The 14,395-nt window shown below is 37.8% G+C and overlaps 3 protein-coding genes across 3 annotated transcripts; 1 reads left to right on the plus strand and 2 right to left on the minus strand.

Moving 5' to 3' along the window:
- Positions 1–248: 248 nt before the first annotated feature.
- On the minus strand, positions 249–620 carry LOC136243402 (biogenesis of lysosome-related organelles complex 1 subunit 1-like). The gene has a single exon (XM_066034915.1). It carries the CDS (start codon positions 618–620, stop codon positions 249–251), a length of 372 nt encoding a protein of 123 aa, XP_065890987.1.
- A 3,548-nt stretch (positions 621–4,168) lies between these two features.
- LOC136242899 (pre-mRNA-processing factor 19-like) lies at positions 4,169–12,717 on the plus strand. The gene is made up of 20 exons (XM_066034398.1): positions 4,169–4,253; positions 4,300–4,446; positions 4,490–4,624; positions 4,716–4,799; positions 4,862–4,920; positions 4,978–5,010; positions 5,065–5,103; positions 5,155–5,196; positions 6,889–7,036; positions 7,461–7,570; positions 8,870–8,950; positions 9,003–9,045; positions 10,014–10,045; positions 10,101–10,161; positions 10,722–10,782; positions 10,841–10,936; positions 11,422–11,521; positions 12,228–12,289; positions 12,346–12,389; positions 12,447–12,717. Exons 1-20 carry the CDS (start codon positions 4,235–4,237, stop codon positions 12,548–12,550), a joined length of 1,500 nt encoding a protein of 499 aa, XP_065890470.1. The 5' UTR covers positions 4,169–4,234; the 3' UTR covers positions 12,551–12,717.
- Positions 12,678–14,393, minus strand: LOC136242940 (protein unc-119 homolog A-like). The gene is made up of 4 exons (XM_066034443.1): positions 14,137–14,393; positions 13,878–14,088; positions 12,920–13,092; positions 12,678–12,860 (listed from the first exon to the last, which is right to left on the minus strand). Exons 1-4 carry the CDS (start codon positions 14,327–14,329, stop codon positions 12,745–12,747), a joined length of 693 nt encoding a protein of 230 aa, XP_065890515.1. The 5' UTR covers positions 14,330–14,393; the 3' UTR covers positions 12,678–12,744.
- Between the last annotated feature and the right edge of the window lie 2 nt (positions 14,394–14,395).

Consider the following 14,395-nt stretch of genomic DNA (forward strand, 5'->3'; position numbering starts at 1 on the left):
AGCTAACTACCTGCGGTTAACTGTTACAACACACAGCTATGCACACAGTACATTGACCACATAAATGATAGATAGCAAGCAGTCACACAAATTTACTTTTTTCCTGTAGCTATTTCAGCACCCAAACCAGACTGAAAATATTAAGTGCATCATCACTATACCAGTAGATATCACTAGTGCATGGTATACCGCATATAGTAGTGCTGTTCTTGTACCACCACACACATGTAATTGCATTATAATGTCAATTAAGTTTCTGATGCACTATCCTTATGTACACGTTCTAAAGTTTCTAAAACAGCTCCCATGTCAGCTTCAATGGCTTTAGCCCATTGTTCCAAGTCTCCCAACCCCTTAAGTGTGTTATGGAGTCCTTCAACCAATGACAACCATTGTGACGTCTGTTTCATGTACTTGGTTGACCGTGATAACAACTTCTTTGACTCCTGGTCTAATTTACGTTGATTTTCATACGCCGTTTCCACCCCCAGGTTGATTCCATCCACCATCGTGTGCGTCAGCTTTTGCACAGATGCAAGAGCTTCCTTTCGTCTCTTTTCCTGTTGATCTTTGTACCTGGACTGTTTATCTTGATGTTCTTTGACTAACCGGGACAACATCGTGAAGGGACAAAATACTCTATTTAACGCCACACGGTTATTAGAGTGCAAGGCACAAGTGTTCTGCGATCGCGACTACTTAGAGTTCGTGTTCTTTTTTATCCTTATAAAATGCTGTACTACTGGTGTCACTTGTCAAATTTAAATGTTAGCTTTAACTTAACTGACCACTGTGACGGTTCTTGGGCTAACTGAAAAGTTAAACTAGGCTATAAGTTGTTTTGTCCAAGATATTCACTGGAACAACTTTTTGTGATCACAACATCCAGTGATATGGTCATAAAACATTTATCTGATGATGTGACATGTCACAGTGATGTTCGGTAATCAATGGCACTGACCTTAGCTTGCAATTAGCTACTGCATATGATGAGTTGTTCAGTTATATAATGGTTGGAATGATAATAGTCTGAGAACAAAGAAATATAGCTACATGTTACTGACTATCACAAAAGTAGGAGGTAATGCAACAATCGGCACAGACTGACTAAATAGATTACGGTCATGTGTCACATGATGTCTCTCTTGAGACACAACAGTGGATGGTGAGCACTGAGTATCCGGGTACTCCTGTATGGGCAACCTTTTATAAACCATGATCATGACAATGTAAGCAAAAATCTCCCCCTCCCCCCCCAAGAAAAAAGCAATCACCCTTAGCTAGCCACATGCATCAGGGTGTTAACTAGATATCAGAATCTTTAATTTCAGTAGCCATATATACTAGTATTACAGTTCTTTTGATGTGATGTATAAACAAATTAATAATTTTACCACTCTACTTTATTTGCTGGGAAAAACTATGCAATGCCAGATTTAGTAGCTCACACAATGAAACTTTCTTGGTCTGCATGCTCTACTGAGCCACTAACCCAAAAAGTTGCTAAATGGTTGCATTCAACTACCAATAGTACGAAATTCATTTATGTGGTTGTGGAGATTAGAAACTAACAACCATTATTGTAACTCAACTGAACTTCATCAGGAGAATTTTTAGCTACGGCTAGCTACAATGAATATATAACCTGCATGAAATAAACTGCTACCCATGAATTAGGCCAATCGATATAATTACTCGTGATTTTCTGTATTTCATCTGCATGGATGTAGAAGGCAGGTAGGTCATTACTGTTTATCTATTATCCCTACACAATCCCCATAGTCTTTCATCATAGCTAGCTCTCTGCATAACTGGCAGTTAGCTAACTTAGGCATGCTTTAAAATAACAACCACAAGATTCTGGTGTAACTATGTAGCTATATAGTCATCCTCTGTGACAGTTATTCACCTCAAGGTTCAACTTCAACTATAAATCTGCAAATGTAAATTGCAGCAAATTATTCAATTCTTTTGGCTACTATGCACAAGGTAGTTACTGAATGTATGAGTACAGCAATCTTGAAAACCGAATTGCACATGCTCACAGCTATTAATCAGAAATAATGGTTAAATATTTAATAATGGAGAAATACGCATATGCACGGTAGCACAAATACATACGGGCACTAGAAAATCATTAAATAGCTAGTGGCCTTAGTAAGTTTTTATGGGTTTTGTATGCACAACTCATGAAGAAAAACCCGTGAAGTCACACCCATGAAAAACACAGGATTTTGATGGGTGTGACTTCACAGGTTTTTCATGGGTTATGCATGCATACAACTGAACCCACGAAAACTTAATAATTTATGGGTAGCTAGCTATAGCTATATTAATTTATTTCATGCAAATTTCATTGTAGCTAGACTATACCCCTGCAATTGCAATTTTCATGGGTACATTCCATGGGATTTCATATAGATCACTGCTTGGAATTTCGTGTTACTATGATGGATTATTATTCTAGTAGTGGGATGTTGGCACCGAGACAATATGATGAGATATATAGCAGTGTGCAGGTCAAGAAGAAGAGGTTTAACTCTGATACACACTGGTCTTTGTTCCTTATATAGTTTAGGAAGGAATGTTCTATTAGAGTATAGTTGACTGTTCTATTAGAGTATTTTGATCATGTTTTGAGGCTCTTTTTAGTGGGAAATATAATTTTTACCTCCCTGCATGTTGTGAAATCCTATATAGTTCTTTAATTTCCACCTTTTCATTGCCCATCTGTGCTTAAGATGCAATTGCACCTATATGTGTGAAGCTTTTCCATGTACTCGCTCAGTCTTTAGCTAGCACATGCATAGTAAAAATTTTGGAGGGGTATCAAAAATACACTTTTTGCATATATCGAATACATTTATACTATATAATACACTGCAAACTATAGTCTAGTATAGCATAAGCTCAAATTCCAGTTTTGCATTGCCTACTGTGGCATGCACTAATAAGGTTACATGGAAACCTCCAATAAATCAAGTTCCTTTTCGAACATGGTAATGCATAGATATTTATTCCTCTATCAGAATTAGACTTAATTGCTCTGTTATATTCAATCTTTCAAGAGGGCTCATGTCCTCTCTGTAGATGAAGGAAACTTTTATGTTACTACTTTTGTGCTGCCTAACTAAATGGCATGTACATCAGTACATCTTCCTAGCACCTGCATTGAATATAGATCTGTGTCTATGAATTGATTGGTATATAGGGAGGGCTTTTGAAACCTGAAAATTAGTTTACAGCAGGTGGAAAAGTGTAAGCAAAGCATCAAAACCACAGGAAAGCATATATCAGCAAACTTGTCAGCAGTATATGTACTATAACTGAAAGCATACCCAGGTATGAGACGCTTGATTATTGGTTTAAACTCTAGTGCTCGGACTAGCCATTCTTCTGCACTGGAGCACACGCTATACAAACACGACACACATACATGCACTATATATACATATAATAATAACTCAATAGCATAAAATTCAAGCATACTAAGCTGTAGCAGGAAAGTTAGATGAGGCGGAAACTCTTCTGGCAGTTCACTCCACTGTGCTGCCACTAATTCCACATCTTGACAGCTGCATACCAAAAGATATTTGAGTACTTGACAGTCTACAATGATTCAGTCTAGCACATCGGTCCTAATTTTTAGTACAGTACTCATGTCTGGTAGCTACCACTTGACACTAGGCCAGGTCAAGAAGCATAATTTGAGAATTATATGGTAGATGAAGAACAATACTGAATCTGAGATTCAGTGCACACAAAATCTAACATTCCTCTACTATCAATCCTTCATACCACCTTTCTTTTTTCGTTTATGCCAGGAATCACAATTTTGTACTATGACTATAGTCATCCTGCATTTTTGTATGTTTTAATCTGTTGTAATTGTTATCCTGTTTTTCATGTGTATGTACCTTGTTTGGGGAGCCCGTTAGCAGGCTACATGCTCTTTGTGTACCCTTGTCTTTGATTTAAAAAAAAAGGATACTAGCTAATTCAGTGTAGCTAGCTACAGGAATCTGAGATTCGGTGTGTACAGCACCAACAAGACCAACTTTATGACTGAATTCGTCACAAGTCCTCCACACACCATGCCTTATGACATAACCGTATTCGTTCTATGATTCGTTTCACCACAGATCATCAGAAAACTCTTAGGGACATACTCTATTTAACGCTTTCAGTGTATTCTTATTAAAGCGCAAGACACCATCGTACATGCGCCACAAACATGGCGTTATTTTGTGCAAGTAAGTTTATAAAATGTTTGAATCAAGTGTGAAATATGTGTATTAGTATCAAATGAAGTCCCGGAGCATCCCGTGGTGTCGCCTTCTGGAAATGTGTTTGAAAGAAGCTTAATCGTAAAATACATCGAAGATAATGGCGTGGATCCTCTAAATGGAGAGGCGCTGAGCGTGGATCAGCTGATTCCACTCAAAGGTAATATTGCATTGTCAGCTGTAATGTTTCAATATCTAAATAGTTAACCCGCTTGTGAAGCCCAGACCTCCATCTGCAACCAGCATTCCCGCCATTTTAAAGCTCCTACAGGATGAATGGGATGCTTGTATGCTGCACACATTTACACTTCGACAACAACTACAAACGTCAAGACAAGGTATGACTAAGCATCGTGCTCCAGCTCTATGGGTTAATAGGACAGCATATAAAGCTTTCAGATCTGACTTTGGTTATAATATCACACACAGAACTGTCCCATGCCCTCTATCAACATGATGCTGCATGTCGTGTGATTGCAAGACTGACCAAGGAGGTCACAGCTGCTAGAGAAGGTTTGGGACATTCATGAACTAATAGTTCCCTACTGTTCCACTGTATTTTTATCTTATTCAAGCACTGGCCACACTAAAGCCTCATGCAGCAGCAAGTTATGTCCCTCCCCAGCAGCCAGTGGTAAGTGGAATGACATCTCAGTAAGGACTCCTTGTAATGTTAGTTTTGATCTTAAAGGAACGGCCGGTTGAGGCAATGGAAGTGGAACATGTGAGTGTTACAATAATTGTGCATCATGCTGTGTATATCACATGATTGTCACAGCCACCACCTGGTGAGCTGCCAGAAGAGGTTGCTAAGAAGGTAACGTGATGTGTATGTGGTGTGTTGTGTATGATAGTGTGTTGTTTGTAGCTACAAGACGTGGCTGCCATGTTGACTGCTGAACGTAAAAGGGTATGGTAATTCTTTGTATGGTATAGAATGTGTGTTTCTTGAGAGATAAGGTACTAAATGGCAAATTCAGTACACACTTTTTCCTAAGGTTGCTCTCTTTTTTGCCTAGAGGATAAGTTTTGCTCCTGTATTTTGTTTGCCAATCATTGTGGTGGTCTATTCTTTAAGGATAATTTGATTTCTTAATCGAGGTGTTATGTTGTATAAAGTTGTCCACTTCTATGCAGCAAAAATGCCATTGGTGTGCTGTATTTTCTTGCAATTTTGTTAGTTTTGCATTGAAGTGTGCTTTATTTTTTTGCAATGTGTGTTCTATTTTCTGCCAACTGTACTTTATTTTCCTTGAAATGCTTTGCGTGAATGTCATGCAACCCACAGAGACATGATCACAACTACCTGCTAAAAGAACTCTCACAATATTTGCTATCAGCTATACTTACAATTGTTTGTAACTACAGTGGAATCATGTATGACTCAGTTTAAACTGTCCATCTGGTCGGACTATATAGCTTTTTCAGATAGTTCAATGTTGATACCTTTGACTCTCTGCTGCCACACCTCAGGCCAATTTCATGAGCACACATACCAAGTTCTTTATTACAGTCTATTCTGGTCATCATAGGAACAAAATTTTCTGACCTCTTTAAGGAGGTGGCTGGTCACTTTGTACTCGGTTGGCACATGTGGGGATTTATATAATGGCCAGTTTAGACAGGTGACCTCTTTATGCAGTTACCTGATTAGACAGGTTTCACTGTAATTGTCATTATACCTCAGTCACATCTCCATAATTGCTGCAACTCTGGATTCATATGTTAAACCAGTTAAAGCACCAAATGCACTTGTGCACTATGGAAAATGGTCTCTTACGTAATAAAGCACTCGGGACACCTTGTACTGTGTTAGTCTGGAGCCCCATGGCTTCTTTAAAAAGTACTAATGGAGTGGATCACCATACAGTGATTGCAGAGGAGGTCTGACTTGTTCACATGTGCCATACAGTTTATACAGAGAACCGGTATTGCTATAATATGCATCCCAATCGAAATCTTTTTCTCTGTTTAATCCAGCAGTGTGATTGTGATCAATACCATTCAACCCCAAAAGTTTGGCTTTAACATACATGATCAATTCAGGGATGTGCCTGCAGTGGTTGGTCACTCAAATATAATAGCCACCACTACCACTCACCAACCATTACAGATTCACCTCTGACATACAAATTTAGGGACCCAACCCTATCTCTTGTAGCCACCACTGTTCTAAACCTGGACACATCATTGTCAATTGAAAACTTTATCACAGCTCTCAATATGAAACAGGGGACAACTATTTGCCAAGGAAGAGAAGATGGATTTTAAAAATCTCCAGAGAGCCTTGCAATCACCAATTTAGTTTTAGACATTGCTTTTAGCAATTTAAAAATTCTATTAACACAAATTAGTTTTTGATAGCGCTTACTTTGTGCCAAACCTCTTCTGCAATGATTTGTAGATATTTGGCTCTACTTCAATTTTACTTTATATACTGTTATCAAATAATGGTCACAGATCTTTTTCAAAACACCAAATTATTCACTTTACACAATGTATTGTATAATTCCAAAGCTAGGTACTTCTACCTTATGAGTTATGCCAGCCAACAATGCATTGGTGTGTCTTGTATTAGGGTATTCTTTTCCTTTCATTGTAGAGAGGAAAGAGAGCACCCGAAGGATTGACATCATCAGAACAGATCAGTGACTTTCAACAGCTGGCCTCTCATCCTGGACTACACAGTGCTAGTATCCCGGGAATACTGGCCCTCGACCTGTCTGCTGATTCAGCGCGTGCCGTAACAGGTACAGGCTTTGTGGTCTAAAAAATGCTACTATTGAAGATGTGTACGAATGATTTGAAATCCTGAAGATAGAAACTTTTGTGGGTTTAGGATGAAGCTTGTATTTATATATTTTGCCAACCTTATTGAGGCAAAGTAGCCGCTTATATTTGAAGTCCTGTTGTAGATTATGGTCACTTATCTTTTCAGATTTTTTACCATATACAACAAATTTCTGGTTGTCCGTATTTTAGGTGGGATATGAATGTAGTATAAACAATGTTCGAGGCTTCGTTTGTTTACAGTCAAAATTCAATGTTTTTTCCAGCCCTAATTTCATGCACTTGTATTTTATCAATACTGTGCTGAATGGTTGTGTGCCAAATGGTTGTGTGAACATGTACACACCATACTGTATACACGTTCTACACAACCCTCACTTGTAGGTGGAGCTGATAAGAATGCTGTGGTGTTCCATAAGGACTCAGAACAGATCATAGCTACTTTGAAGGGTCATACCAAAAAGGTTACCTCAGTTATTTATCATCCTAGGGAGGTGAGTTAATGTGCTTTACTTATGTAGAGTGGGGAGAGGCTGATGAATATGAATTGGTAATGTCTAAAATTACACCCCTTGTTATTAGTTCATGAGGGTAAAAATAATCCAAGAGTTTGTAATAACACTTGATATGATAGTGTGTGTGTGTGGTATCAATGATGATCTAAAATTAATACCATCTTTCGTTTGACTTGCTATGATACAATCATTGCAGTACTGAGATACCACATGATTACACAGAATACCGTATAACAGGAATGGTTCGCGGAAGAAATCATTCGCGAATAATCTACTATTTCCTCATCCGCGAGAAAGCATTTGCGATTTATTGCATAGAGTAATTTTATAATTGGGCATGTACCTACAATGGACTAATTTTTTTCCATGGATAGGGAACGCTCAACTATATGGCTTGACTCTGACATGTTACATATTACGCATACTAGTAGTCATGCATGATCGCTGCTTCGCTGGAGAAGTAAGCATTCACGATAACGAATGTGGATGATAGGCATGCCTGGGGGCGGCACTAAAACCGAGGCTTAGACACGCCATTCTGGCACAGTGAATCGCTGGACTGCATGCTCCATTTAGTGGCGATGATTTTTTAACTCTCACAGAAGTTTGCATATCTGTTCGAATCACATAGTCTTGCATCTCACTGGCTATACTGTCACGCATGTATAGCAGTTTAGTGAGTAGCAAGGTGAGTAGCTACCCACTTATGCACTCGTTATATGAATACTGCATCAACTGATCCGTGAAAAAAGTTTTTTAATTGTAGGAATAATTTTGCAAGAAAGCGTTCGTGAATGCACCTAAAATTGCAAATTTGTGAATGTTTTCTTCTGCGAATCATTCCTGTTATACGGGTATTTCCTCCTTTTTTGTGACATTTAAAAACATAGCTATTTTGATTGGTATACAAGTTTCAACTATAGTTTAGTGATATGATGCCAACTTTAGCCATGTGCCATCTACTGCATGAGTCATTGTTAAAAGTGTGGTTGCTACTTTATTGTCTTCAAGCTAATCTGTAGATGCTTCACTTAAACTAGTGGCATATCATTTAAGGTCGTCTGTGTACATGGAATTTACATTGCATGAAATTTGCGAATGGTGTAAAAGCAGCTTGGACAAAGCAATCACATACACTTTTGTATAATTGTTTCTCTCATTACATTGATTTTGAAATGTCTTTCCATTTGGGTAGTGCTAATCTATGAAATCTATTTGTGAAAAGCTTGTTTTTTATATAGGTGACTACTTTGACAGGTTTTGTTGTGTGTTCTGTAGGATGTTGCCATAACAGCATCACCAGATGCCACCATCAGAATGTGGACCATATCAACTAGTGCTTCCAAACAGATCATCAAGGTGGGCACCTATTAGAAGTTTTGTTCATCTCAAGTGCTTCTTTTGACTACAGGCACATGATGGTCCTGTATCAGGCATCAGTTTACATGCTACTGGTATGTATTTGTGGGTGTGTACATGCATGTGTGTTTGTATGCATGTGAGCACTGCTTGTCAGAGGCTCACTGTATAGCATGAAAATTTTACATGGAATTTAATTTTATGGTTGGTGTAACCACTTTAAAATTCTGTTAGTAATTTTTCTATAATTGTTTTTTTTTTTTTTTTTTTACTGGTGTTTAATTTTATGGTTTGGTGTCACAACTGTAAAATTAAAATTCCCTCAGTAATTTTGCGAAGTGGATAATATGGCCAGATTAGATTTTTGTTGTCTTATTCTATGGTCATAATCTATGATGCCAGTATTTACAAATATCCTTGCTGCATACAAGAATATTTCTGTTGCTCCACTGAAGTGTTTCCTTCAGTCTTCGTGAACTGACACAACCTATTACATGTGTGAACGGCCCCGCTGCAAGTTACAGAAACCACTACAACTGCTACACTAGCTCCATACAATTGTATATGGTGTCCACGGTTGTAACTATGTACAGTGAATGAATCGTAATCCGTAATCTCATACTTACTTTCATATTTTCATGCTGTATAGTGTATATGTACACAACAGAAGATTTAATGAGTTTATCATTTTGTATGTTTCTAGTAAATTCTTGCTGGAATTACCATGCACTTTCCAAGATTTTTTTCTGATTGCCGCATGATAAAAAATTCAACAATGTGTCGTGTGGTATCAATGATGATTTAAACTAATACCATCTTTCGTTTGATGTTCTGTGATACAATCACTACAGTACTGAGATACCACATATACTTTTCACAGTCAAAACATGCCTTGGCCATGTGTTTGTGTGTAGTGAGAATTCTCTTCACAACATTGTAAATAAAACTAGTTTTTTTTTGTTGTTTCAAAGTTATTCAAATTAATGATAGTGCTATTTTACAGCCAATTGTATTGTGCTTTATGCTCCAGTAACTGTTAGTAGATTACTTTGTTGTTGTCTAGGTGACTATATCCTCAGTGCCTCAGCAGATCAGGTGGGTGTGGCCTTAAATGTGTTGTCTACTTATGTTGTTGTCATTGTGTTGTTAGTACTGGGCATTTTCAGACTTCAGAACTGGCAGGGTTATCAGTAAAGCCACGTCTAGTGCAAGTTAGTGTACTATAATGAATGCATACACCACCACTAGCTTCACTGAATGAATGTAACCCGGTGTCCTAAATGTGGACACCTTGATAATCAGAGTATGTGCTGTTGTATATGCATATATACAATTTAGACCCTTAGACACCTCTGTAATAAGGACACTTCAGGATGGTCCCAAGTTCTATGGAATAGTGGAGCTTCTCTGTGCTTAAACATCATTCAGAGAATTATTGTATATGTATACTGTAGTACATTGGGTTTCAGACGTTGTGTACAATGACTTCATTTAATAAAGTTGTGTTTTGTGCTTGTCTACCTTTTGTATTTGTATCAAATCTGGCTATGACCTAATAGAATGCAACTCGTACATGTAGACTAAACAAAGTACTTTCAAATTGAGAGGTGTAGTGATTGGCTTATGACTAGTGTATATGTCTAGCTCTCTGGTGTGTTAATCCAGTGGTAGGTTTACAGTTCAGTGTTTTTATTTTACCATCTGAACCTAGCTTTAAATTCCTAGGCATTCATAATGTACAGTACATAATTTTCAATTTTTACTGTTGCAGCATTCACATGTACACAGTTCCACCCTGATGGACTGATTTTTGGCACAGGCTCCACTGACAGGTACAGTACTGATTAACTGGTTCAATTGGTTCATGATAATAATGATATATTTTTACAGCATTGTTAAGATTTGGGACTTGAAGGAACGCACTAATGTAGCGAACTTCCCTGGACACTCGGGAAAGATTACAAGCATTGCTTTCTCTGAGAACGGGTGAGCAATGAAGCATCACATTCCTCATGAACAACACACCTGAGCCTTACCAAACATGGTATTTCTCAAGTGGATCATGTAAAGTGTTGTAACAACTTGTCTGGCTGTTCATTAACTTAATTGCCCTTATTTGGTGACCTTAATCATTTGTTAGCTCTGTTTGTTGAAATTGATACAAATGGACCCAGTCTGGACCAAATTTCATTGCCATTTAATCCAAATCTCATTTGAATCATATAAATGTCATTAGTTGCTTTAAATAAGACAAATTGTTAGACAACACCAAGGATGCCAAGTGTGTAATTTGGCCTTAGTAGGCGTTTGATTAGTGCAAGATTCTATTTCAACATTTGTCTGCCAACCTTGTGCTGTATTATTACGCATGCAAGTTGTTCAATAGTGCTGGTGTACTGAGATGTTTGAAGGTCTTATGATCTTAATGGTTTTCTAATTTGTTGAGGTCTCACCTGCTTGTGTTACCTTAGTTACTACCTGGCAACATCAGCTGATGACTCTACAGTCAAGCTATGGGATCTGCGCAAGTTGAAAAACTTCCGCACAATCAATTTAGAAGAGGGATATGAGGTAAGTGTGTTCTATAGGGTAATTGTTTGCCTTGACCAGCAGCCCAGGGTACTATAAGGGATTTAACTTTGCAGGGTGAACTTTATTTTGAACAAGTACAAGGGTTGGACCTAAGCCTATTCAGGCATGAAAATTGAGGCCAAGTGTCATAATAAAGATCTGTCAGACTGTCACAATATTTTTCTTGACAAGGGAGGGAACTCTGTGTTTTGCAATGATGTTCAGTAAACATAACTGGTTTGCCAACACACGTTCACAGATTGGTGAACATGTACATACACAAATGCTTCAGGTACTTGGTCATGTTGACATTTCCAGAAATGTGTGGTTGTTTCATACAAAACGTTATTGCTTGCATATCTGTCACAGCATGATGTAAAATTCACTGGCCACATGTTCCTTGAGTTAGTCCATATTAGGGATAAGGAATCTTGAAGGTATAACAGGATTTCCAGACTTGCAGAAAAGTTGACAATGCACTGATCTAAGTAATTAGTTGTGTGTTATTTAACACCATTGGTTTGCGTTCCACTCGTACACAAAACAGTACATATTTTGACAGAAGTTTTGTAATGTTTTACATCATTACCTGTTGGGTGTGGGAGCAGTGTAAACTACAAGGAAGCATTTTGTACATGTCATAGATGCTTTAATAAATCATGTGTCAATTGGCATTCCATCAGCTGTGATGTCACTTCCTGTCCAGGTCAATACCATAACATTTGATCAGTCGGGAACTTATCTTGCAGTTGGTGGCTCGGATGTCCGGTAATTATTTGTAATTCTGAATATTTATATTCGTGTTACTTTTTGTACCATTTCAGAGTGTATTTATGTAAACAGTGGACCTTGCTAAAAACACTAACAGGTAAACGATAACTCAAGTGTATTGGTTTTATGAAGTACTTCATTTACACATACTCAGATCACTCAGGTGTAGTGACTGGGGTTAAGTTTGGTCAGAATGCTTCTTTCTTGGCCTCCGTGGGGATGGACCGCAGCCTCAAATACTATGGTATCAGGGACTAACAGCAAGCCACATTTACCTCGACTGCCATTATAACTCAACAAAACATTTACCATAGATTGATTTGTAAAATTATATATGTGAACTTGCTATTATGATTATGCCTTGGATCCATGATTTAACTGTACGTATGTTTTAGAAAGATAAAATAATTCAAATATTTAAATAATATACATTTCGAAGTAGTTGGATGAATCTAAAACTTGTCTGTGCTGTATGCATAGTCTGCTCTGTTGTGCATAATCAGTTTTCCTTCCACAAAGTAAAAACTATCTGATTTTGTTTCGTAAGGATGACTAACTAGCTCAACTTCTAAACAAGAAAAATACATAATGATTTCTACTAGAATAAGACCAGGTATAAACCCTCACTTTCTTCTGCCGATAGTTCCGGCATATCGTAGATGTGTTCACAGTTATTGGTGCTGTTCGGCATACAGAAGGGAAAGTCAAACTCAAAGTCCTTAAGTAATTTGTTTCTAAAGTAGTGTCGCTCTATCATCTTGAAGTTTTTGACTGGTTTATCACCTACCACAAACTGCATCCTATAATTGGTAAACAAAATGTGAACAAAAATTCATGACTTGTTGAAAATTCATAACCTGTTATTTGACTTATTTCAACAAACAAGATACAGTGGAACCTCTCTATAACAGACATTTTAGGACCAGAAATTTTTGGTTGTAATATAGAGATTTTCCTCTTTTAGAGGTAAAAATGTATGGAATTGGACTTTTTGGTCCTTAGTACAGAGGTTTCCTTAATTCAGGGAGTTCTTTAAGAGAGGTTCCACTGTATGTAGTTATTGCAAACTGGTATCTTTGTGTAGCTGTAGCATCATGAATTTGAGCATAGCTATTACATGATATGACAATAGGGAAAAATAAAAAAAAGCTTGTTGAGAATGAATCCCAATGAGGAGGCTTTTCAATTCAACAGAAAATAACGTTGTAGCATCATCAAAGTTTAATAATTGCACAGTGACACAAGTATCATGGTAATGTACCACCCTCTAAATTCCACAGAAACAGACAGAAAGAAAAAAGAAGAAGCAAAGTTGTGTGATATTCTATTGATTCAGTCTGTCAATGTGTCATCAATAAACCTGAAGACCTGGTTCAGTGGTGACATCTTCGTGTTGATATCAAGTATTTTTAGTTGTGTTGTGTGATTGATAAAGTGTCATAAGTTACACCCATCACAAGAAACAGCTTCCTATTTGATGGCCAGGGAGAAATATAATTGGGACTAACTACCAGTAATTAGATACACAACAGTCTAAGAACACTGTCTACATGACAACCACATTGAACCATATCACATGACTCACGATGCTCCAACAGTTGTCAGTTCAAGAAAGGCAGCTGGGAACTTGTAACGTATATATCTGCCGGCAGTGGGATCTGCTGGGTTGGGCACCACTCCAGCATCATTGTCATCCTTCTCTACCTCAAATAAGACTGTCTGTGTAGACATATCACGTACCCTGAATTTTGTAAACTCAATTCCATAGATGTTAGCTTCTCGTGGACACAGATAATCTAATATAAATTAATATAAAATGTCGTAGTAAATTTCTGTTGCTATACCCTTAGTGGCGGATGTGAGTGATCGAATATCTTCTGGAGTGATGACTTGTCTGTGCTTCAATTCCTCTTCCAAGTTCACCACTTTCTTCGCCTTAGCCTGGCGTGACAAGTAACTGACAGCGGTGGCCCTCGATGAACTGCCATTACCAGACTTGGAGGACACTGTAACAGGTTTTGACGATTTTCCGCTCATCTCTTACAACTTTATTCTAGTTACGGCGCTAAAATCGTCGCTAAGTTAACGCCCCTACACCAAAAC

This window comes from Dysidea avara, chromosome 13 (genome assembly GCF_963678975.1).
Source record: "Dysidea avara chromosome 13, odDysAvar1.4, whole genome shotgun sequence".
Classification (NCBI taxonomy): Eukaryota; Metazoa; Porifera; class Demospongiae; order Dictyoceratida; family Dysideidae; genus Dysidea; species Dysidea avara.